General features: G+C 41.9%; 1 protein-coding gene across 3 annotated transcripts in view; it reads right to left on the reverse strand.

The window, feature by feature from the left end:
- LPCAT1 (lysophosphatidylcholine acyltransferase 1) overlaps positions 1-23870 on the reverse strand; it is a 510913-nt gene that overhangs the window by 206233 nt on the left and 280810 nt on the right. For all 3 annotated transcript variants that reach the window (XM_069219452.1, XM_069219453.1, XM_069219454.1), the window contains exon 4: positions 14538-14650. In XM_069219452.1, coding sequence (XP_069075553.1) covers positions 14538-14650 — 113 coding nt within the window. The remainder of the gene's footprint in view (positions 1-14537; positions 14651-23870) is intronic.

Below are 23870 nucleotides of genomic sequence, written 5' to 3' on the forward strand. Positions count from 1 at the left end.
ATGGTGCCACCAGTAGTGTAGCAAGTATGCCATGGGCCCAGGTGCAAGAAAGGAAAAAGCCCTTTTGACTACTGGTGAGGTACTAAACACAGCAATTATTAGGGTTTAATGTGCCCCTCCACGCTCTGGGTGCCACTGCACCTGCTGCACCAGTGGAAGCTACTCCCCTGAGTGCCAGCCACTGTTCCTGCGTAATTTAGCTATTCAACGGGAAAGTCAAAAGTACCTCATTGTGATTACATCGCTCATTTAAACTGGTACTTCAAAACATTTCAACCTGTATTATGTCCTTTTGCAAACAAAGATTTTTATGTAAGCTTGGCAACAAAAATAATTTTTTGCCTCCTTCAAGTATTTCTTGCAGAGAATTTAAGCTAGTCTTACATTATGGTAGAAAAGGATTGGAAATAGTTTCACTTTTCGATGTACAGAGCACAGAAACAGTTCTTTGCTTAACCTGCTCGGAGAACGAAAACAATTTGGATCGAGAATGAAAACAGTTATTTGGTTGTAAACAACCATTAATCTTCACAAAGTGAAATAAGAATAATTCTACACTGCGTTGCATGCTTTAAGCTAATAAATCACCTTTGACGCCGCCGGATCACTGTTCCACCCCACGCTCGGCCAGCGTCTACCTTGGTGCGCATTACCAGCGCCGTGCGGACCTCTGGGGCTTGATGAAGGAACGCTGCACAGCCAGACTGAGACACACGCTGCACTGTGCCAGGCTCCAAGTTCCACTGCTCTTGCTGCAAGTTTGCCAGTGAAGGGCACTGTCCTCAGTGGGCCCAACGCCCGCTCACCTCAGTGGAGTGACTGCGCACAGCACATGCAGAAAGTGCTCCCTCCCCAATGGAGACCCGCTGTACATGTACATGCGCAGAAGACAAGTGCATGCTGCAGGTTCGCGTTGAGGCTACTGGCATTGTGAATCGATGACACAGGCCTGCAACAGTACAAACTGTGAGAAAATATGTCCCAACTAAACAACGTATTTTTTTTTAACTATGTGCCAAAAGTATAAATGCTGTGTACTGACAAAGACTAAATGGGAACTAGAGGTGGCAAGCAAAGCAGCAGGGGTCGCAACAGAGGGCTTAGGGGTTGCACTTGCGACCCCTAATGACGTTGATGTTAAACCGGCAAAACAAGAAAAGCATTTAGTGTACAAAGTTCTTTGGCCTTGGACAGAAAGTACTGATTATATGTTGTGCAAAGGCTAACTAAACAAGCAGATTGTTTCTTGTTTTCCTAGAATAAAAGCAAGCTGATAAAAATATGTACAAATCATCGCTAAAAAGCACCCTTGCTAAAATGAATAAAATATCAACTATAAAACAAAGCTAAAACAGGGGTAACCAACATGGGTTCTAGAGGTCCTCACAACATAAAGGAGTCCATGGTGTCAGGGATCCACCTGGCCAGTCTGTCGAACCTGGACCGTGAAAATAATCTCGCACCTAAAATAGTCAGTGACTGATTATTTCGAAGTTGTAGCCAAATTAAACAACGGCATTCCCTTTATAAGCCAATGGGTTTCGCCTGTCATTCATATTTTTGAAGATGCATAATCTAAGAAACTCAATGGCACTGCCATTTCGTAATGCTTAAGTGCCACAAACATCTTTAATGCAGCGAGTTTCCAGCAAGTCATACTACATCAAGCAAGTTACGCCGCTCCTGTCCCACACAGTTTAGAACTCTCTTCACTGAGGGAGTGGCAACTTCCTTGCACTATTTGTACACTTCATTGTCCATGCGTTGCAACAGAACTATTAAACGTTTAAAGGAGCAGAATGACACAATGGATGATCAATTAACTGTTTACAGAGAAGAAAATAAACATACAAAGCCACTCCCTGCTTTATTGGACATGGTATCTGTGTCAACCCTATCGCCATCAGTTCTGAAAAATGGACCTATCGTACTCAGAAAATAACAGTACGGACTAATCATGTCTGGAAAGAACATCAACATTACAAGGAGCCAAATACCCTTTCTGATTTAGGTTTTAAAGTTATTTTCGGTGATTACAGGAGTTCTAGCAAACAGCTAAAGCTATTCTTGAACCAGACATAAAACCGAGCAATCTCGAGCGCTTCCAGCCGGGAAGCATCCTGCTCAGCATCGGGAACATCTTATAACCTGGCAGTCTGCCAGCAGACAACCGTGAGACGCATCTCAGCTTGTTGAGTGCTCAGAAGCCAGTCCATTAAGGTTAACCAAACACTCATGTTCCAATCAACACCATATTGCAGTGCTCGGAAATTTGTCAGAACCAAAAGCATAGTTAGATTTGTAGCACAACCTCATTTCAATGGAACGTCCTGGACTAAACCCAAAAAATGATCTGCAAAAGGAAAACTGTGGTCTGAAATAGGGTGTGACTAGTGACTTACACGCCCAATTACCACCGGTTTTCTCCACTAAGCTTTTCGACTCCCTTTAAATCTCAAGACAGTGATCGGAAGCAAGAGCAAGCATGAGAAATTATTCTTCCAGTACAAAATTAAGGCTTAATATAGGTTGGCTTTAGTTAGCATAACCAGGCCGCACTCGGCTGCATTGCTTAATGTGCATGTTTACATGCTGCCCACAAGCTGTTCCTCTTATTTGCTTTCCAATAAATCATCGAAATTCAGCTGCAACCACGGCATCCTGGTCTCTGTATATGCAAGTGTATCATGCTAGCTTTGTTTACTGAGGCGATGCATTTGAAACAATTTGAAGGTTAATGGCATTCCATGGAACTGTGTGATGTCTTTGTCTAACATATTATAAAAGATCTGCAAACCTTAAGTCATTAGGCATTTAGGGTTTTTGCTTCAGACATTCAGCCTTAGACATGTTTACATTTAACACTACAAGTGCAGTTTCTTTTTAGGTTGAGCATTACAGTGCGCAAGCGCTGCTTTTCTGACATGTTGGTATCTATGTGGGCTTTTAACCACACCCATCACTTTCACTCGTTCGTGGGCTTGCCCTTCAAAAATCCTTTATCTTTGGTAAATACTTTATATTTGTCCCTACTTGGGGCAGTTTTGTTACCGCACTGGATAATTGTACATTTGCCCGTGTAGTTGACTGCGAGCGAACTTCTTTTACCTTTTGTGTCTCTCCTTCATGCTCATGGCGGCCGTGGCGCTTCGAACTGACTTGCTTATGTCAACATTTTCAATTTATGTGGCAAGAAAAGTCCAGTTAGGAATTTACAATTCTAATAAATCTAAATGGAGCAAACGCGAGACCCATTGCATTTCAAATACTTGTTTTACTTTAGAGGGGCATTGCTCACATTATTATTCTCCTCTGCTAACTACGTTCAGAAGAGAGAACTGCTGTTTATTTTTACGTAGAGGGTTAGTTACATATTGTCCTATCCATTTAGGATATATTACTATAATTTGATTTATGATAATTCCCGCATTATGATTAATGTTTGCTTTCTGTAATGGTAAATGCAATATTTAAATAAATCAGTAAAATTGAGAACTGGAGAAACTGAGTTGTGCACAGTTTTAATTGTCTTTGCAGAGTATTTGAGCACTGGATTCTCCCTTTCCTGCAAATTGACCCTCTTTATTGTGAGTTGGTTTAGATTGTCACAAGCTTACATTCGGTATTGTACGTTTGCATTAGTATTGCTTTGGTTTTGCGCAAACCAGCCTAGATCCTAAATTTATGTCTAGTGGGTTTGAGATGAACTGCAGGATAATCATGATTTTGCACTGTTATTGCCTATTTGCACAAAGATGGCACAAATATTACACTATTTTAAACAATAAACCTGGTTCTCACGAGATTGTGTATTAACAAACAATAGGCATATTTTAGGTTATAAATTGTAATATTTTATTCTGAAATTGTTATGTCTTAGATTAACTGAAACTATAAACTTGAACTTGGGTTAGATTGTCAACATTAGCACTTTAAGTATTTAATAATACAGCACCACTATGCCATTACCATAGGATGTCGGGAACAGCATAAGTGTCAAATACATACATAAAAAGAAAACAAGGCATTTGCATTCCTCAAACCTTAAAGAGGAGGAACCCTGTATTTTCGTAAATTGATCGGAGGTAAAACATTACTAACAAAGGTAATTTTGTAGTAAAGGATGAACTTGTAAGGACAAGAGCAATAATTCCTGAGCATGACTTTTTATTTACAAGTCTCAAGACTCTACTGCACTTGGTTGAAAGATTGTGTGCCGCACTGATTACTTTGCGAACCTGCCCCAGATGTGACTTGAGTAATCGGTGGCAGCCTCTGTCCCAGAGGCCTGTGACACCATGCACCAGTGAACTTTACTTGAGACTGGGAAGGGTAATGCCCCATGGTATCCGGATAGGAAACTGCCTGGTGGCTGTCCGATGGCAACTGTACCCAGTACCCTAGAGAAGAGACGGAATTCTATTTTAAACTGAATGTTAATAAAATCTCTTCCACAAGGACACTGTGGGAAGCCTTTAAGGAGTTATTCAAGGAAGGGAATTGGCTACCATTGTGATGGTCCAGTAACAGTTGCGCTCCATGAAAATTGTGATTTTTACCATCCAATTTCCTTCATCAACTCAAAGGCTAAAATTCTGCACAGAACCCTCAAATGCCGGATTTGGAGCCAATGCCTGACTCCGAATGATGTACACTGCTGGAATATTTCTGAGTGGTTTAAAATCAATGACAAAATTTCACCATGGGTTTAAAGAAACAGAACAAGATAATAGTGGAGCACACTAATACTCATTTGTTATGCATCAGGTTGTTAGAATGGTATTTAGTATGGCCACATGAATAATTACATTAGGTACACAGATTACATAAAGGGATTGGTGAGAGATATAAATCAATAAATAGACGACTGGGTGTATATCGTTTTGTTCTATTTCTTTACTAATTCCATTGACAAAAATACTCATAAATATTCACATTAATGTTTTATATGATCTCATAAACTTACATAATTAGAAACAATTAGGAACAAACTAATAGTTCACATATAATTTCCATCAACAGTAATTGTAGATTTCCAGCTGTTCAATCTTTCAAATTCGCAGTCAATGAATGTAGACTTCAGCTGACACGTTACACATTACAGGACTTCCTCAAAGTGTATTCCTGTTCATAAGAACATCTTAGCCAAAAGAATGCAACACTCGTATTTTCTTTAGAATTTGTTCTACAAAATTCCAATTCGGTGCAACGTTCAATTTTGTATTCCAGAAATGGAGTCTCACGGTTTCAATAGCAAGCTACACTTGAATTGCTTTGCATGTGTGCATCTGTTTTTCCGTAATTATACGTGAGACCCCACATAGCATAAACGGCACACGCCAGCTTTGTGCCGAAGTGGAATTTTGTTGAACAAATTCTAAAGAAAATACATATCAAACGTAAAAGCATGGAAATCACTAGCGGAATTTCAATCGCCTAGCACATTGAACAGGAGAAGCAGGGGTATCAGAAGGTCTGTTTTCCCATGTGTACACAGTACCCACACACTGAGCAGCTACCAACGGCATCATGCTGACATCCGAGGGGTTCCAGCACCCAACACACACCACAGCATTCCCCTCTCACTTCTCCAAGCCAAGCGAACAAGATCATCACTGGCATTGCAAGGGTACTTGCAAGGGTACTCGCCAGGGCAAGAACAGCACGGGCAGCAAAAGCACAATGCCCCTCCTCACCTCAGTAAGAACAAGTGTAACACGAGTAGCATATCTAACAACGTACCTCTGATAAACAGCCAACTTGAAAAGCTGGAACCAGCACAAGGCCGTTCCCAACGGACACAGCAGGCATCAACTCCCCCATAACCTCTCCTGCATATGACACAGCTCATTCTCATCATGGTGGATGTAGAAGAAAAATATACCATGCTTAATTTATGAAGGAAACCACAAGGGTGCTCTGGAGACAGAACAGTGTTTCAGGCTGTTTGGGGGTGCAAGAAGGAACTACAGAATGGTGAGAGCCCAAAAAGGAACTGTCGGGCTCAAACCACAGTGATGTTCTTGGTGTAGGTGGAGATTAGGGTGTTTGTGGTGCAGGAGGGAGCAGGATGGTGCCAGACAGTGCCAGAGACATTACAAAGGAGCAAAAAAAGCTTACTCAACTGAGCCTTAGGGTGGTTTGGGCACAGGGAGCTGTTGGGTGCAAAAGGTAGCCACACAGTACTAGAAGACATCAGAGGTATACGGACGCAGAGTACAAAATTTGCAGTGGAGTGCAGGAAGAGGACTCACAGCATACAGCTCACATCTTCTGCATGACAGCTGCATCAGTGTATGGACTGGTACCCGGCTACCTCCATTGCCCTTATCCTGCTGGGTTTCCACTCTCACTTCTCGTTGACTGTAGGTAGGCAGGGGGATTGTGTTGAAAGACAACGTCCGGCAGAAAAATGGTGGTTGGTCAGTAAAAAAAGGGCACCGGAGACACCACAAGGCGCAGTAGGGAGCCTTATGAATCATGAAGGCGATGCAAGCTGTATTAACCCCTTAGCTGCTGAGCCTCCACCACCCCCCAACACCACCCCCACTCCCCCCTTCCCCCCCACCCAGTGCTGAGCTCTTTTTTGGCTATTTAGGGTAGTTTGCACTTATGTCTTAATAACTTTTTGTCCACATAAGCTATCCATGCCATATGCGTCCTTTTTTTCCCAACATCCCAGGGATTCTAAAGGTACCCAGAGTCTGTGAGCTGCCCTGAAGGAGACCAAGAAATTAGCCAAAATACAGCTAAAATTTTGGGTGTTTTTCAGAAAAATGGGAAAAAAGGGCTGCAGAAGAAAACATGTGTTTTTTTCCCTGAACATGGCATCAACAAAGGGTTTGCGGTGCTAAAATCACCATCTTCCCAGCTTTCAGGAACAGGCAGATTTGAATCAGAAACCTTATTTTTCAACACAACTTTGGCATTTTACTGGGACATATCAAATTTTTACTATTCTTTGTGCGTTCAGCCTCCTTCCTGCTAGTGACAGAAATGGGGGTGGAACCAATGCTGCATCCTGGACAGCTAAACATGTCTGAAAAGCAGACAAAATTCTAAATTCAGCAAGGGGTCATTTGTGTATATCCTTCAAGGTTTTCCTACAGAAAGTAACAGCTAAAATAAAAGAATATTGAAATTGAGGTGAAAAAGAGACATTTCTGTCCACATTTTCTTCTATAACTTTTTCCAGCTATGACAGATTTTTGTAAGCAATATATTGTTAAGTCTGTTGAACTCTTCTGGTTGCAGGGATATATAGGGCTTGCAGGTTCATCAAAAGCCCAGAGCCAATAAACAAGCTGCACCTTGCAATGGGTTTTTATTGTATACCGGGTGTACAGCAATTCATTTGGTGAAATATAAAGAGTCAAAAATAGGTATCAAGGAAACCTTTGTATTCCCACAATGAGCACAAGATAAGGTGTTGTGAAGCAGTGGTTATTTGCACATCTCTGAATTCCGGGGTCCCCGTACTAGCATGTGAATTACAGGGCATTTCTCAACTAGACTTCTTTTTTACACACTGTCTTACATTTGGAAGGAAAAAATGTAGAGAAAGACAAGGAACAATAACACTTGTTCTTCTATTCTGTGTTCACCCAAGTCTCCCAATAAAAATGGCACCTCACTTGTGTGAGTAGGCCTACCGCCCGCAACAGGAAATGCAACATGGACACATCACATTTTTACATTGAAATCTGATGTATTTTTTGTAAAGTGCTTAGCTGTGGATTTTGGCCTCTAGCTCAGCCAGCGCCAAGGGAAACCTACCAAACCTGTGCATTTTTTAAAACTAGACACCCAGGGGAATCCAGAATGGGATGACTTGGGGGGCTCTTGTCAGGTTCTGTTACCCAGAGTCCTTTGCAAACCTCAAAATTAGGCAAAGAAAAAAAAAAGGACCTCAGATTTCGGTGCTGCAAAGTTCTGGAATCTGAGAGGAGCCTCAGACTTCCTTCCACCCAGCATTCCCCCAAGTCTCTGGATAAAAATGGTACCTCACTTGTGTGGGTAGGCCTAGTGCCCGTGTCAGGAATGGATCACACAACAGTCAATGTTAATCCTTACATGAGGGCAACTGTTGACCCTGGGGTGATTCATTCCTGACGCAGGCACTAGGTACAGGCACTCAAGTGGAGTAGCGTTTTATCAGGACAGGTGGGAATTTATGGATCCCAGCATATTCCTGTAGTTTGTGTGACAGAAATGCAAGAACAAATAGAGTTTTTATTCAACATTTCACCTTTGCAGGGTATTTTGGGTAGGAAAATTTGGGGGAATCCACACAAATCACACCTCAGTGGACTCCCTAGGGTGTCTTGTTTCCATAAATGTCTAGGTTTAGTAAGTTTCCCTATATGGCCACCAAGCCCAGGACCAAAAACGCAGGTGCCTGCCTTACAAAACCAGGTTGTTCTGTGATAATTTTGATGTCTTCACAATACGATTTGGGCGGTGGAATATGGGGCTGAACTAAATTGGAGAGCTCCCAAGAGAGCACTCTCTCTGTGCTTGCCACCACATGCACCTGCTCTCTGGGTAGGGCTAACCCGCTAATGTCCCGCCGCACCGACTGTGCTTGCAAAAGGACAGCAGAACTGTCCTCATCACCTCCCTCAGAATCAACAGAAAAGGAGTTGTCGGAAAAATCACTCAGAGTCTGTGCCATTGTCCTATCCCTCAGATGCTGCCTCAGTATCTGCTGTCTCAGACTCTGATCCTACTTCAGAGCTGTCCTCTGTAACCTGAGTTACACCTTAAGCAGCAGTCATCCAACGAGACGCCATCTCTGCTACTGGCAGAACTCTCGCTCTAAAACACTAGAGAATCTCTCCTTTCCAATGAGGTCTTCTCGAATGGTGGGGAGGCCAGTTTGGGCCAGTTTTCCCCACTGGAGCAGGAACCGGCCTTACCTCCGAAAACAGATTGTGACGTCAGTGTCACAAAGGGGCAGGTGGGGGGGAGACATGGAAGCTCTTCTGTGTCTCCTGATGGGTAAAAAAATAAATCCTACGGTGCAATGCGCAGAGGATTTTTTTAACTCCCTCCCTAATGTCAGCCACTGGTCATAACCTGCACCAGGGAGGTAGTGTGGGCGTCAGCCGAGTCTCAAGTTAGAGAAAGGTTGCAGAGTGTAGGAGAGTACTGCAGGGCACTTGGGGTGTAGGAGAAGGTACATGATACTGCAGTGAGTGGCACGCTGTTCACAGAAACTTCAACGTGCAATAGAAGGTCACAGAGCAGGAAAAACTCATGTCCTGTACTTCTTCATAAAGGATAGGCATGGATGTGCTTCATAAAATGGTGAAGAAAAGACACAACCTATGCAAAAAAAACCATTGAAAATTATCAATATTTACTATTATTTCTCCGAATTAGAAGTTCCAAAGAAAGTCTCAAAGGCAGAGGTTTATAACCACTGTGCTAAAGAAGGAGGCAACATGGGGCCAGAATAAGGTAAGTACAGATGTTCTCAAGGCGCAGGATTTTGTAGACATGAGGGCCAGGATGGGAGACAAGAAGACCTCATTTTCCAGCATTATGCTTCATCCCATGCACTCTTCAGAGACATGCATTTTTAGAGAAGCAAAGTGGGAGACCATCAAAATGATGGGTGGGCTCGAGGAGGCATGCAAAATGAGCAGAAGGAGCAGATGCAGGCTAGATCAACCACAAGTGTGTGACCTTCCTTCCCTTTCACACTGCCTCCTAGAGTACGAACGTAACCATGGCAAATGCTCCTGCGTTCCGCGGGTGGCTCACAAGGTCTTTCAAGCAGTGGTACAAGGTCATCGTACGCTTGTGTGGAACTGTGTAAAAGCAGCAGGCTTTTGGAAGCAAAACAAGCTGGCAAGACTTTCATGCCACTCCTCTGTCATTTACTGCATCAACTACTGAACCACTATAGCTGTAAATCTTCTTCCAAAGCAACCGCAACTTTTATATTGGATACATTTGTCCTGCTTACAGTACCTGCCAACATCATGGATCCAGCTTCCACCAGCCCAAGTGTATCGCTATATGCAATACGTGATCCCACTGGCACTTGCTTGCCACTATGCTAAACATAGCAAAATGGTGTCACTTCTGCAATTGCCAATGTACACAGCCCTTTTCTCTGGTTTGGTAGAGTGTCACACAGAGTGTCATGCACAAAATAGGAAAATGCTAAGCAAACAAAGCAAATTCAAAGCAGTCTCTCATAAAGAAACCTAGTGTGGTGTTTATCATGCCTGTTCTCAGGTGCAATCGAGGGAAGAGTGAGAAATCAGAGACCTCATAAATTACTCCACCCCTTAAGTTAGTCCTCAAGTGTTTCTGAATGTCTGGGTCCATCACTACATCAGGTGGTGTAGGTTTGAACTAAAAAGAAAGCCTTACCAGGCACAGGATAGGGCATGTGCCCGATGCAAATAAAGCTTAAAGAGTAGGCAGAACTATTCTGTTAAGTGAGTGGTCTTCAGGACAATGACTACTAAACTAATACAAGTTCTGTTTGCCATATGCAAGTCATTATTATGTAAGATTTGATGTGCATAGACTCCAGTTATATTTGGTAGGGTGGGCTTCTTTCACGTTTTTCAGCTTGCTTACTCAAAACGTAAAGATCCAGAACTCATGTGTCTATCCACTTCCCATGTATGTCTCTTTCTTGTCTCTGTGACTGCGTTCTGTACTTGTTCTTAGTCACAAGTAATTACATTAGCACGGGCTGTAGTGTAAGTGGATGTGACTACGGTAGGATCTGTATGGAGTGTAGTCCTCAATTAAACGGAGAACTCCAAGAGAATCACGTGAGTGCTGGTCCTTCCCATCACCACTGTGGTCTCCTTCGAGCACTAGCCACCATTAGCTAACAGCCTCCCACCCTTGGTAGGCATCACCTGCCCACATCTCTCGATCTTGATTCTACCACTCTCTCTGAACTGGACAGGCAGACTTAGCAAAGCTTGTTCCAGTAGTCAGTCCGCATCAAGGGCAAGTGTAAACATAGAAGGAACACTCTGCGCAAAGGAGAGGCTCAGGGCAGTATCTATCTTGGAACAGGCACATTACAAAGTTTTCCACTGAAGGTGCAAGAGGAATTTCTATTGACGTTTCTAAAAACTACCAAATGGTTGAATTCATGCTATGTGCTTGTATTTATGCACAACAGGAGTGAAATATGTTTTTCCTAAGAAGACATATTAAATTGTATAGGAAATCCGTATTTTACAAAGGGTGCCAGGGGTGTGCTTTAATAAAGAGTTCAGACACGTATCATTGTGAAGCATCGCAATAAGGTCTAATAGAGGTGGAAACTCATAAGCAGTATTCTCGCCACTGTCTGTGTTGATTTATGATCTAAATACATGGCTGGACCTTGGCATTCTACAATAGGAAAGACAACAATCTTACTGTGTGTGGAGGTGCTTGAGTTGCTGCACGTGTAATAGTGCTAGTAATAGTATGGTGGTGGTTGTACTGCTGCACCTGCATTGATGTGGTGGTGGGACTGAACATTATGGCAGTTAGGGGAAGAAGGGTTTGCACTGCTGCAGCCTGTGCTGTTCTAAATGTATTTGAGGAGAAGGCCTGCATTGTTGGTGTGTATTGTGGTTATTTCAGCTGTATGAGGGGGACCCTTGCACTTATGATACATTCCCTGCTTGTGTGAAGAGATCCGCATTGCTGCTGCCCATGATGGAGATGTGTGTGTTTTGTATTAGAGATGCTTTGTAAAGCGTTTTCAGTTGACAAAAGCCAGACCTGTTGGCTTGGTTTATGCTTGTTTGATGTATGGTGAACAACCTTTTGCAGCAGTGTCTAATTTTTCTTTACTCCAGCCATTTCTTCTTTCCTTTGTTTGTTTGATCCCTACTGTTACTCAATTGTGTATTCTTAAAGTCTAGAAACACAACCATTAAAAAGTTGCTTTTATCACTTTTTATTAACCATTCAGTGAGTCCATAACATCCTCATACCAAGCAGTTTTCATTCGTCATTACATTTTTTGCGTGTACAAAGAAATATCTTGGGTGGGGGCATGCTGCACTACTAACAACAAAACAACAGCTGTTCAAAATATCCAGCTTTTTAGCTCTTGTAACTTACTGCCAGATTTACAGTCTGACAGATAACAAACATGATGGAGTACCCTATGCGCAAAACCTTCCATTTGTCCTCCCTATTTAGAGTCGGGCGGACTTTCAGCTTTCCATCAGCAATGCTTCTATCAGCTCTATTGGTAGAAACTGACTGACATGTCTGACAGAGTGCTGGCCGTCAGAGTAAAGTCATCACAACTCCTGCCATATTTAGAGATGATGGTCTGATATCCTTTTTTTTCCTGTCTGTCAATGCCAGGGATAACCTAACAGAGACAAAGAGAAAAGAAACACCTACTGAAAGACTACTGAGGAGTGGCTGTCATTATTTATTTGGGTGTTTGCCTTTTGGAAAACAAAAACTTTGGTGTATGGCTGTCAAAACGGGTACTGGCCACCTACCAAACTTTTAAGACCATCTGAGGACCTGCAGTGACTGTGGTTCCCTTAAAGGTACAGACATCACTGCGGGGAGCAGAGTCAAGACTGATTTGCATATGGTTGGGTCCAAACTGTAATGGCGTGGGGAGCAAAATAACGATGGACTAAACCCAGACCTGTGACTGGGAGTGAATGTTTGACAATGTTCAGCATTCCATCCATCATCTTCTGGTGCAACTGAGTACATACCACCTGTAAGAACATCAAACCCTTATTGCCTTGAGTACTAGAGTGGTTCCATTATCAGACTTGGCAGTAGATTAGAACCACAGAACTGGAGTTATTGGTTTCACACGGTTCTGTCCTGCTGCAGCTACATGATCGCGCTCTGAAACCAGTAACTGCCGTTCTGTGGTTCTAATCTAATCTGATCACTGCTAAATATTAAGATACTTCAGATAATATCCTGGACAGAAACTTCTTAACAAGCAAAGCGCCCAGGTCCAAAAATCCTTTGTTCCGTTTTTATCCTTGAGATCACGACCTCGCTGGAGAGGGGACTTCATATCCTGCATTTTCCATAGAAACCACAGAGCAGGTTTCTTTTCATGTCTTATTAATCTTTCTGTGATACAGGTATCCTACACACCCAAGGCATTTAAGTTTCAGTCCCCCATAATTAATCTCTTAAAAGTAGTAAAGAAATGTGTAGATAAACTTAAATATTGTATATCTTGGGAATAACATTTGCAATGCAGTGACAGGACGGCCTTCAGCATTCTACAACAATGTTATCATTCCAATGTGCACCGCTTACACCCCCACCCCCGTTTCTCTGTGTTCTTCAGTATTTCTTCAGGCACTTTTTTTTATGCATATCACTAGAATTCTAACCATAGGCTATCATTACATTGGCTTACCTTCTGGCAATGTAACCCAAATCCAAGTAAATGCGCCTTCTAACTAATTTGTGAAATAGATCCATGTTCCCCTGAAATTGATGCAGTCAATCTCTCCTGTTGGTTTTATAGTACCAAGAGGAGGTTCAGTAAAGAGACACAAACACCTTCTCCGGCTCATTCCAGATATTCAACAACACATGGATATGCAAACCTCAAAAGTACACTTTCCTTTCTTGACAAAACTTGGGGTTCTCAAGATGAAGTGTTTAAATTGGAAACTGCACAAGATTCAGTCTGTTAGGGATATATATACATATATATATATTTTTTTTCCCCACCTTCCAAATAAAGAACATGCCCGATAGGTCAATAGCAGTAGGACGTTTTTCTCTGGCAGCCTTGCACCATTAATCTTCATGTGCGTGCTGTATTAACTGTGGTCAATATATCAGCCAAGACCTCACCAAGCACTAATATAGTAGTTTGCCTTCTAACAAAAGGAGATTCCACCTAGAAGGCACACAACCATATGCGTTTCCCATGACCCATTCTTACACCTCTTGAAGCCGCTCCAACTATTGATTCCAACTGAGTGAAGCAAATGGGGTGTGGCACCATTATGGCCATGTGACTTTGGCTCAGCACTGTGAAGCTTTCCCAGTACATTACACGCAATCTTTGGAAGGACCTTTGTGACCATGTAAACAGCAAGAAGTGAGCACATGCTTTCTGTTGGTGTGAGGGTGACTTGGAAAACAAACTACGCAGACAGCAAAGGGTAAGCCACACCCTCTTTTCAGAGTGCTGTGCATCCATGGAGATGGAGCAAAGATTTCTCTTGCAAAGAGCAGTTCCAGATCTAGTCGGCCACGTCATCAAAAAACATATCCGGTAGTCTCCAGGGTATGGAAACAGAAGGTGTGGCATATTGATTCCGGGTCTATATTTAAAGAAGCAAGGCCAAACCAAAAAGGACTTTGAAGTTTGAAAGGTTAGGCTGAAATATTAGCTTTATTTGATTTTCAAGAGGGTTTGCCAAGAGTCCAAATTTAAAGCAATTCTAAAAAAACTGAAGAGGTAGTGGTGTGTAAATCAGTTAGCATTTGCACATCAAAGCCAATGCTTGACAAAATACAATCAACACAGTGGGTCTAATAATTACCTGTGGCCACTTTCCATTGGAATGAGCACGTCTCCTTATTTCTTCGACTGTTTTTTTACGAGAGTCCTGGTCTGACCGAGAAACAAATACAGGTCGAATGTAGTTGATTAGAGCTGATGGGGAAACAAATAAGAAGCTGGAATACAGACCCAACAGATGTATTTAAAAACTCAAGTGAACAAAAGCAATATGTCATTAAGACGGTTGGATTACTTATGTCAGTAAGGGCTGATGGAGCCTGAATTCTTTTAATTGAACAGCATACCTCCACCACAGTTATGGTATTAAGGAAAATGGTACTTACCTGTACCCAACTGCTTGCAGCTTGTCGTGTTACAGATTTGAATGCTATGCACTATCCTGCCAGAACACAATGCATCATCAGACAGCCTCCCATGAATTACTGTAACTTTCTACAATGGAATAGATGTGTCTGCTTATGAAGGTAATTAAAGATTAAATACATAGCAACATCAGAGCAGCAGCCCTTTAATTTCATCCACAAGGGGGAGAGGGTGTTAGGATGGCACAAGTAAATCTATGATGCAGCAATCTAAAAAACAGTTGGCTACAGGAAAGTAACATTTTCCATTTGCAGCACGTCAATCATTTGCCATGCACTGATTTAAAAACGGTACCCCATCCCCTTAGGGTTCGGTTGGACTGAAAGCAGAAGAAGCTCTATTAAGGTTTTTAAAACTGTTTAACCAAGTTGTGCTTCCTTTCTGGCACAAATGTCAACATAGCAATGCTTTGTACATATATCAGCAAAAGAGTATGTTGTTGCCTTTCAAAGATCATAAAGTGGGAAAATGTACCAGTGTGGTCCCTTTTTAGGGTCGAGCCTGCGATAGCATGCTCTAGTGTGTGCCTATCACTTGCGAGATACTGTTGTCATTAGAAAAGGGCTTGGAGCTCACCTGTCGCTTACCATTTGTCGGCTTGCATGGCCCTTTTCTTTGCAGCTTCTTAATTCGTCCACTTCAGGCCTGACATCATTTCCGATCCTGTCTGGGACACTGACCAAGCACTGATTAAAGTAACTTAATTAGTGCCTGTTCACCGCTCTCGATGTGATTGGGTTACTATTTCTTCCCCCTCTGCTGCACCCTCCTTAGCATTTTCTTTTGCAGTTTTATATAACTCGAAGTCGACCCGAAGGTATTGCAGTGCTTTACATGAGTACCAGCTACATTACACAAGGACACATTTGCTAGAATCACAGGTTGATGAGCCGATACTGGAACTTGAGCCTGGTTCACCAGCTCCTAAGTCAGCAGCTCTGACTCTTGTGCCACATCCGCTCCCCCTGTACTTTCTGCTCCCTCTCTCCATTCCTAGATATTTGGAGAAGTAAAGCGGGTGCCCCTAATTCCCCTCCCCGCATCTGATATAAGAGAAGAGCTGATTTATTTTCTCACACGATCTCATCATGTCGCCTTTCTCTCTTTTTTCCTTGTGTTTCTTGAACTCAACCACTTCTGTCTCTCTTTCGCCCTTCTTGTTTCCCGCTCTACATATTTCTCCCTTTCCCTCACTCCCTCTCTCCATGGAGTCTCAGTGAAATAGATCAAGTCTTGCAAACAGGCCACTCTAGTTTTCACCCTGTTGTCATCCTTTTGTTCCTGGCGTCTTGAGGCGCTCCCAGTCCTGTGCTGTACCCTTAAGTAGCTTTCTCGGCCATTGCACATGTTGAACCCATGTTCTGAGGGAACAAGGCAATGCTTGTGAGGGAACCCCCATACCGCCTCTGCTTGGGTGAGGGAATGTTACCACCAGCTGCACTGTGGTGCACAGCTCCTCACACACTGGGGCCTATTCTTAAAGGTAAAAACAAATCCCATCCTGGCCAGGAATAGCTGCTGGTATTTCAGGAATCAAAATTAAGAGCAGGTAACCGCATGCTTGCCCGAATAACAAGCCGTACTCTAAGCGCAATAATGGCCTTTTGACCCTTCACTGTGTTCAAAATCCACTTTTATTACAATTCCAAAGTGATAACAGCTAGCAGGGTTCTTGCTCTTCAGTGTGCTTGCACGTCCCATCGCGTGACAGCTGACCTCCATTCACTAGGACCAGAAGATATCATCCTCGAGTTTATGACCACCCTCTAGTGCCCTGGTGACCCTGAAAGTCCTTCAAGCACACACTGGATGGTCCACTCTAATCCCTTAACGAGGTATACAAATGGAATGAGGTCACGATCAGTTCTTTCAATTCGTGCTGGTTAATTTTGTTAACAGGCGTTTGGTTCTTTCAATTCATGTTAGTTAATTTCCGACCTTGACAATATATATGAGAAAATGCACATCCTGCTTTTTATTATGCACAATAAACTATGAATATTCTATCCTGCTGATAGCATGCACCCAAGACATAAAATATATAAATGGCACTATTTTAGCATAATGAGTTGATTGTTTGATATTCAAATCTGAATGCCAGATCTCAAAATAATCTCAGGTTTCAGTCTGCAGGTCACACAGCATTTGCGCTAGCGACCGTTTCATTATAATTTACATATGTTTATTCATGCTGTTTTCTGTATGTTTAAAACACATGTGCATTTATTGTAAAATCAACGCGTGTATCAGTATAACACGTATTTAAAGGTGAACCATCATCTGGGTTGATACATCTACGAGCATATTTTACTATCGGCTTTTGATGTTGTGGTCAGCTTTATTCACTACCTGCGGGCAAGTATTTTGTACAGTATACGTTTCCTTTTTCTTTCTCACGTTCAGATTGAGGTTTTTGGTTTTGAGTGTTTACATGTGAGCCTTTGGGTCTTGAGTCACTAATTAGCTTCAGGGTATTTAAGGGTTTAGGATGTAGTTGGTCTCATTTAGCAGGGTGGGCAATGAGGCGCTGTCGGCTAGTTTGCATAATTGAAAGAGTTTCCATGGGAGAACTTTTTGTATTAACAGTCACATTTTTGTTACAGAGCACATTTTTATCATGCATGGTTTTATTTGAGACACATTGCATTAGTTGTTTTTGGAGGTAGCACTTGCTTTCGTTTTTAGGTCAAGCATAGCAGTGCGCAAGCGCTGCTCTTTGACATGATGTAATCTATTCTGTGGGCTTTAACCACGTCCATCACTTTCATTCATCTCTGGGCTTGCCCTTCAAAAAGCCCTTAATGTCACTGGTAAATGCTTAAGTTTGCCCTGCATTGAAGCTGTTTTGTTACGCCTTGCAGACTGACCCCGTTACATGGATTATTGCACCATTTGCCATATACTTTAGTGTGGGTGAACTATTTTTTTCTTTTGTCTTTTCCCTTCGCGCTCCATGGTGGCCATAGCGATTTTAAGTTTCATGCAGCGTGAACTCTATCGGCGACCCTTTGCATGACTACCAGGCAGAAAGCAGTGTGGGGGACATCCTCGTAACAGTATTTATATAACCTATGTAAATCGTCAGGTTTAGCATGTTTCATCAGACACACATGTTGCTTTAAAGGACCAGGTGTTTGCTTATTTTGTCATGGAAATCTCAATTGTTTCCTTATGTTGGAATGACAATAGAGGCAAAAGCAGGGTGTGTGACCTGGATGACTTCCTGGTCAGACGCTGTTCCATCTTCAACCACCTACTCCAGTACAGCACACACTGGTCAATCATATTTTCTTATTAGGAAATAAACAGAGGTGACTCTTTGATCCCTGTGATGTATTGGTCCTTTCTCTATCACTCCCTAGCTTAAGAGGGAGTAAATCTCCTGGAGTAGAAGTGGTATATGGTATTTGTTTATGATATGCTTTTGGTGAGGTATATTTAGTGGGATGTAAATGAACGCAGTTGAGTAGTCGTTCTGCTTATCAACACCTCCTCTTTGTTTGTTTGTTACTATCCTTCATTATTGAGGATAATCTCTAAACCTTACCCTGTTGGTGTAAAATGATTAATGGATGCTGGGGGTAGAGATTGTCACTGCTTGGATAAAGCGAGATGTCCTTGAGAATTAGAGCCTGGCCATGGCCCTTTTTGTGTCCTCGAACCTGCCCTCTATGAAAGGACTGGTTAATGGGACTTGCTGCAGCTTTCCTTAATTATGAAAAGATCAAGTACCCTAGGGAATGACTAGTGAAGGTTTTACAATCTTAAACAGCAATGTAGGGGGAAATGTGGGTTTCAGAAAGGAGAACATGGGTTACCGATGTGGTAGGTCATCTGAATGAAGCAAAGAACTGTACAGCTAATGATAAATAATGCAACTGCTGCCAAAGGAAGGTACATTTTGACACGATAAAAGAAAACAAACATTTGCAATGAAATAGGCCTCGCATTTGCTTGAGTTAGAGCTACTGGCATTTTAAACTCATAACTGGACTTTTCTTGCCACATAAAGTTGTCAACCCTGCCTCATAAGTTTGTCTTTTTCTGCCATATAATTCCACTGGCCCTGCATTTAACTAAAGCCCTTCCATTTACCTTCTTCCTCTTTCTGCAGCAAAAAAAAAAAATGTTGTCATTTAGAACCCTAATTTAAATCTGCCATGATAATTCCAATAGAAAATCATTTTCACCACCCCAACATCAAAGTTGCTGTCTGGCTAACACAAATCCCCCAAAAAAAGACACAAGACAACACACAGAGGAGAAATAAACTAGAAGGGTCACCCAAACATTTCAATAGTGTTCAAACAGTCATTGTGTAATAAGGATGTTAATTTGGACTGAATCATGAACATAACTGTAATAAGGAGAGATGATTAAAACATATACAATTATCATATAAACCTTTATCAGAAATAAACTTTTGGCATTGGACTGTACTGCTCAAAAAAGCACCCAACCAGCACCATAAAAGAAGATAATTTCTAAGAAACATGGTCATGTAACCATATTGTTAGCCCCTAGAGGGCATAACCCCATGAAAATAAGAGGATAAAGTAACGCAGTGTAATCATATTTGTAGCCTCTAGTGGGTGTTTTAGGGGGTAGCAGGCCTACTGCAATGATATTATAAACAAGGCCTTTAAAACAAAACTTCTCCCAGCTATAAAACAAATGTTCCAGCCATGAGAATGCTTAAAAAAGACACGGAATGGTGGGAGGGGTTATTATTTTCGGGTCCCCACAAACGCAGTGTGGGGACCCAGAGGTGACAGACAGAAAAAGCATTTTGAAGATGGTCCCATAGTCTTAGAACCACCACAGGCTGCGTTATGAGCAAAAATGTGTAATAAAAGTAAAGCCCTGCAAAGCAATATGGAGCGCGTTTTTGCACCACAAATATTGTAGCATGTTGCCTGCAATGCTCAGAACAGGCCCCTACAGGACACCACGGTAAAAATAGCATTAGGAAAAAACATGGTCATGTAACCATACAGTCAGCCCTTAGAGAGCATAACCACATGAACAAAAAATGGGAGAAAGTATTTTAATGTAACTATATATGTAGCCCCTATAGGGCATAGAGCATTATGTACACATTTGCAAGGCTAGCAGGCCTATTACAATGATATTTAAGACAAGGCCCATAAAACATAGCTTCTTCCAGCATTAAAACAAAAGCTTCAGCCATGAGAAAGCTTAAGATAATAAATGTTGGTAAGGGTTATTATTTTGGAGTCCCCACTAACAGTGTGGTGGCTCAGAGATGATGTAGACAGAAAGAGCACACTCTGGACAATGTTTTGAAGGTGGTCCCATTGCCCCAGGACCACCACAGGCTGAGTTATGAGCAAAACTGCTTTGTAAAAGTAATGCCCTGCAAAGCATTATGGGGCAAGTTTCTGTGATACAAATATTTAGTATGTTAATATGTCTAATGCTTAGAACAGCCCCTAGAGGACACAGCAATGGAGAGCATAACCACACTAAGAAAATGGCAGAATATAATGCACTGTAACCATATATTTAGCCCCTTTTGGGCATAGTGCCGTACACATTTTCAGGGCTGGCAAGCATACTGCAACAATATTACAAACAAGGCCCTTAAAACATTTAATACTCTCAGCTGTAAAACAAAAGTTCCAGCCCTGAGAGCTTAAAAAGACACTGACTTGTGGGAGGGGTTATTTGGGGTCCCCAGTAACATAGTGTGGGGACCCAGAGATGACTTAGACAGAGTGTGTCATGCTGAACGTTTTGGTGGTGAATTGTCCTAGTACAAGTTATGAGCAAAAATATTTATTTAAAAGTGACGTCATGCAAACCATTATGGGGCGATTTTCTTGAGTGCCACAAGAACTGACTCGGATTCGGTAACTGTGAACAATGTGACCAGCACTCCAATGTAGCCGATCAAGTTCATGCTGTTGTGCCTGTTCACGCTGTGAGCACAATGGCCACCATGCAGCACGAAGGGAAGAGAAAAAAAGGAAATAAATTGTTTCCCCAGGCTGAAGTATATCTGCAATCGTGCAGTAATACATGTAACAGGGGCAGTCTGCAAGGGGTGACAAAAACAGCCTCCATGCGGGACAAACAAAGCATTTACCAATGACATCAAGTGACTTCTGAAAGGCAAGCCCAAGAATGAATGAAAGTGATGTGCATGAGATGGGCGTGGTTAAAAACCCACAATACTTACAACAGGTTCAAGCACTTCCGAGCTCAACCTAAAAAGTTAAATGCATGACGGCATGTGGAAGGAAGATACATTTGGTGACAGTGTTGCCTTAGGTTTAAATGAGGGGGACTCAGTTGAAAAACAAACAAAGGGATACCTTGTTCCGATCTAAAAGTGGGTGGTATGTTAGTGAATACAATAGAGGATTGTGAATCAGGGCCGGTATGTTAGTGAATACAATAGAGGATTGTGAATCAGGGCCAGACAGTACACAGGATTGCACAGACAACTAACCTCTGTGCAACCAGGATGGCATGTTAGGACGGCTTTATTGAAACATGACCCATTTTTCAAAGACACTGAAATTGGCATTTGACCAATTCTTCGGGTATTTGATGAGTACTAATAAAAAAAGTATAAGATTTGTAAGAAATCTTTGGTTTTTGACTATGGGGCTCTTTGTGACTTCTCCTAGACGTTTAGTTCTCACGCAGGTGTCATGACTTTCATGGTTATTCATTGCCTTGAAAGGAATGCTTTATTAATTCTCATATTGTCTCATATATTTAATCAGTACATTTATGGGTGGCTTCATGTCTGTTTGATACTACAATTGCCACATTCAGTAACTTTGGTGGTATTTAAATTGCCAGTTTTCACAAAGTCACTTGGGAATTGGTGTTGGAATTCTACTGATGAGGTGCCAATCTGTTGTATATATTTCTTAAGACTTGACACAGATTGTATGTGTGTAATTCTGGTTATAATTGTATCTTTTACAGCCCTGAGGAAGTCATTGAGATTATTTTCTCTTAACACAAAACACGTGTTGGCTGTTTTCTGTTTTACCAGTTTATGAATATCACGCCTCAATAATAAATTGGATTCATGCTAACTTTTCACGGTCTACATTGTACCTGATTGTTTGGAAGAGGACTTTACTGTATACGTACATGGACTACTGATCTTTTACTAATTCACGAGTGCCTTGACATATGTTGATTAAGATTTGTAAGAAACCCTGATGAAGTCCATCTGGGACGAAATGCGTCGTCTGGGTTGAGTTGCCACATTTGAAGAATATTAATGGAATTGATCAGTACATTATGGCTTCCGCCTCGTAATGGATTTATAGAAGATTATTTTAATATTATATGAACTACATGTGTCTTGCCCCAATTATCGAGTCTAGATTAAAGTAAATCAAAGGATGAGGCATAATTTTCAGATCACTCAAACTGGCAGTGAGGCTCACCAGAAACCCTTTCAGCACAACATACTGTTGGCCACTATAGCAGATTACATATGGGGGCTTTGCAACAGCATCCTTCTCCAGTGAAGTGCTTCCAGGGACAATGATATCCTAATCACACAACTCTACGTTCTTCGTGACAGACTACAAAAAATAAACATCTGCTCTATTGAACACTGGTATAGGACTGCAACAGCACTTCCAAGTGGCTGTGATAAGACATGTTTGTATACACTAAAGTACATAAGTACATTCACTGTAGTTTTCAGAAGATACTTTTTGCGTCATCACACACAACCACCTATCTCCTTGTATACATAATCCAATTCTTTTTGGGTTTTTTTGTTGGTGAAAGATTAACTATGTAACCACCTTAAAATAGCAAGCTTATTTATCAAAGCCCACTAAACCGATATCAATGGAGTGTACTGCCTCTCTTAATTTTGGAGGTTTTTTGCGCTTGCCTGATAATCCTGACATTCCAGTACTGGATACTGGCACTTGATTGACCACGTAACACTCTAGTGACCAGTACTATCCAAAACAGGAGCTCCGTATAGAAGTGACGATTACCTCAAGTGCCTCATTATGAAATGGCACCCAGGTGGAGATTGTGCCTGTTAGTTGTCTCTTTCCAACTGAGAACAGATCAGATCGCAACAAGCAACCAAGATAATGATCAAGGAAAACAAATCAAATGAAAAACTGCTGTGCCCTTATACCACCCTTTAATGTGTTGAAATCCAAAATAAGGGACATGAAATGGGAAAAGGGTAATAGGTTTTCACACAGCCACCATTTCTGTTCTCCATTGCACCCACTACGACTGTTACATTGATCCAGCCCTACCTGGCTATATCTGCATCAGATGCCTACTGATAACAAGGAGGAGGTCTCAATTAAGTTGTGATGTCACTGTGGAAATGGAAGACTTAAACATTTGGTATTGTAACATTTCTATACTGCCTCCCTACCTCTGGTGGAGGCCCAAATGCACTGTCCAGGTGGTCAGGTAATTAATTAGTATAGCTGCAGTGCATAAATGGGGGTGGGTGTTGTCCAAAGTGTCATTCATTTATATTAAGTTTTTTTATTTGATGTGTTTCAAGGAAACTTGGCATATATATGTATCTTACGCAAGTAGCTGTAACCTAAAGCCATCAGAGCCAAGTGGGCTCATATTCTGGTGGCTTTAGTGGTCTTCTGAATTCTAAATGGTTGTTGATGGTCATTATCCTTTTAGCGCGTACATTGCACAGCCTGCATGTCTGTACGCAGAAGGAGCTTCCACCAAAGCAAGTTTCTTGACAAGGCCAGGATCATCAGTAGTTGAGCAGCCAAACTGCACTCTCCAAACGTGTTGGTCTCATCCTATAGATCGCTCGATATGCAATGTCAATTCTTTAAAAGGATATCCTCCTTCTAGCCACTGGTACCCAATGTAGAGATCTAACCAGCTGCTGATATTCAATAAAGGAGGTGGACACAGAATTACTGTCTCTACAGACAGGTAATTTTATTTAATTTCCATTTGCCCTCTACAGACGTGATAAGGA

The sequence above is a fragment of the Pleurodeles waltl genome, chromosome 2_2 (assembly GCF_031143425.1).
Source record: "Pleurodeles waltl isolate 20211129_DDA chromosome 2_2, aPleWal1.hap1.20221129, whole genome shotgun sequence".
NCBI classification, from domain to species: domain Eukaryota; kingdom Metazoa; phylum Chordata; class Amphibia; order Caudata; family Salamandridae; genus Pleurodeles; species Pleurodeles waltl.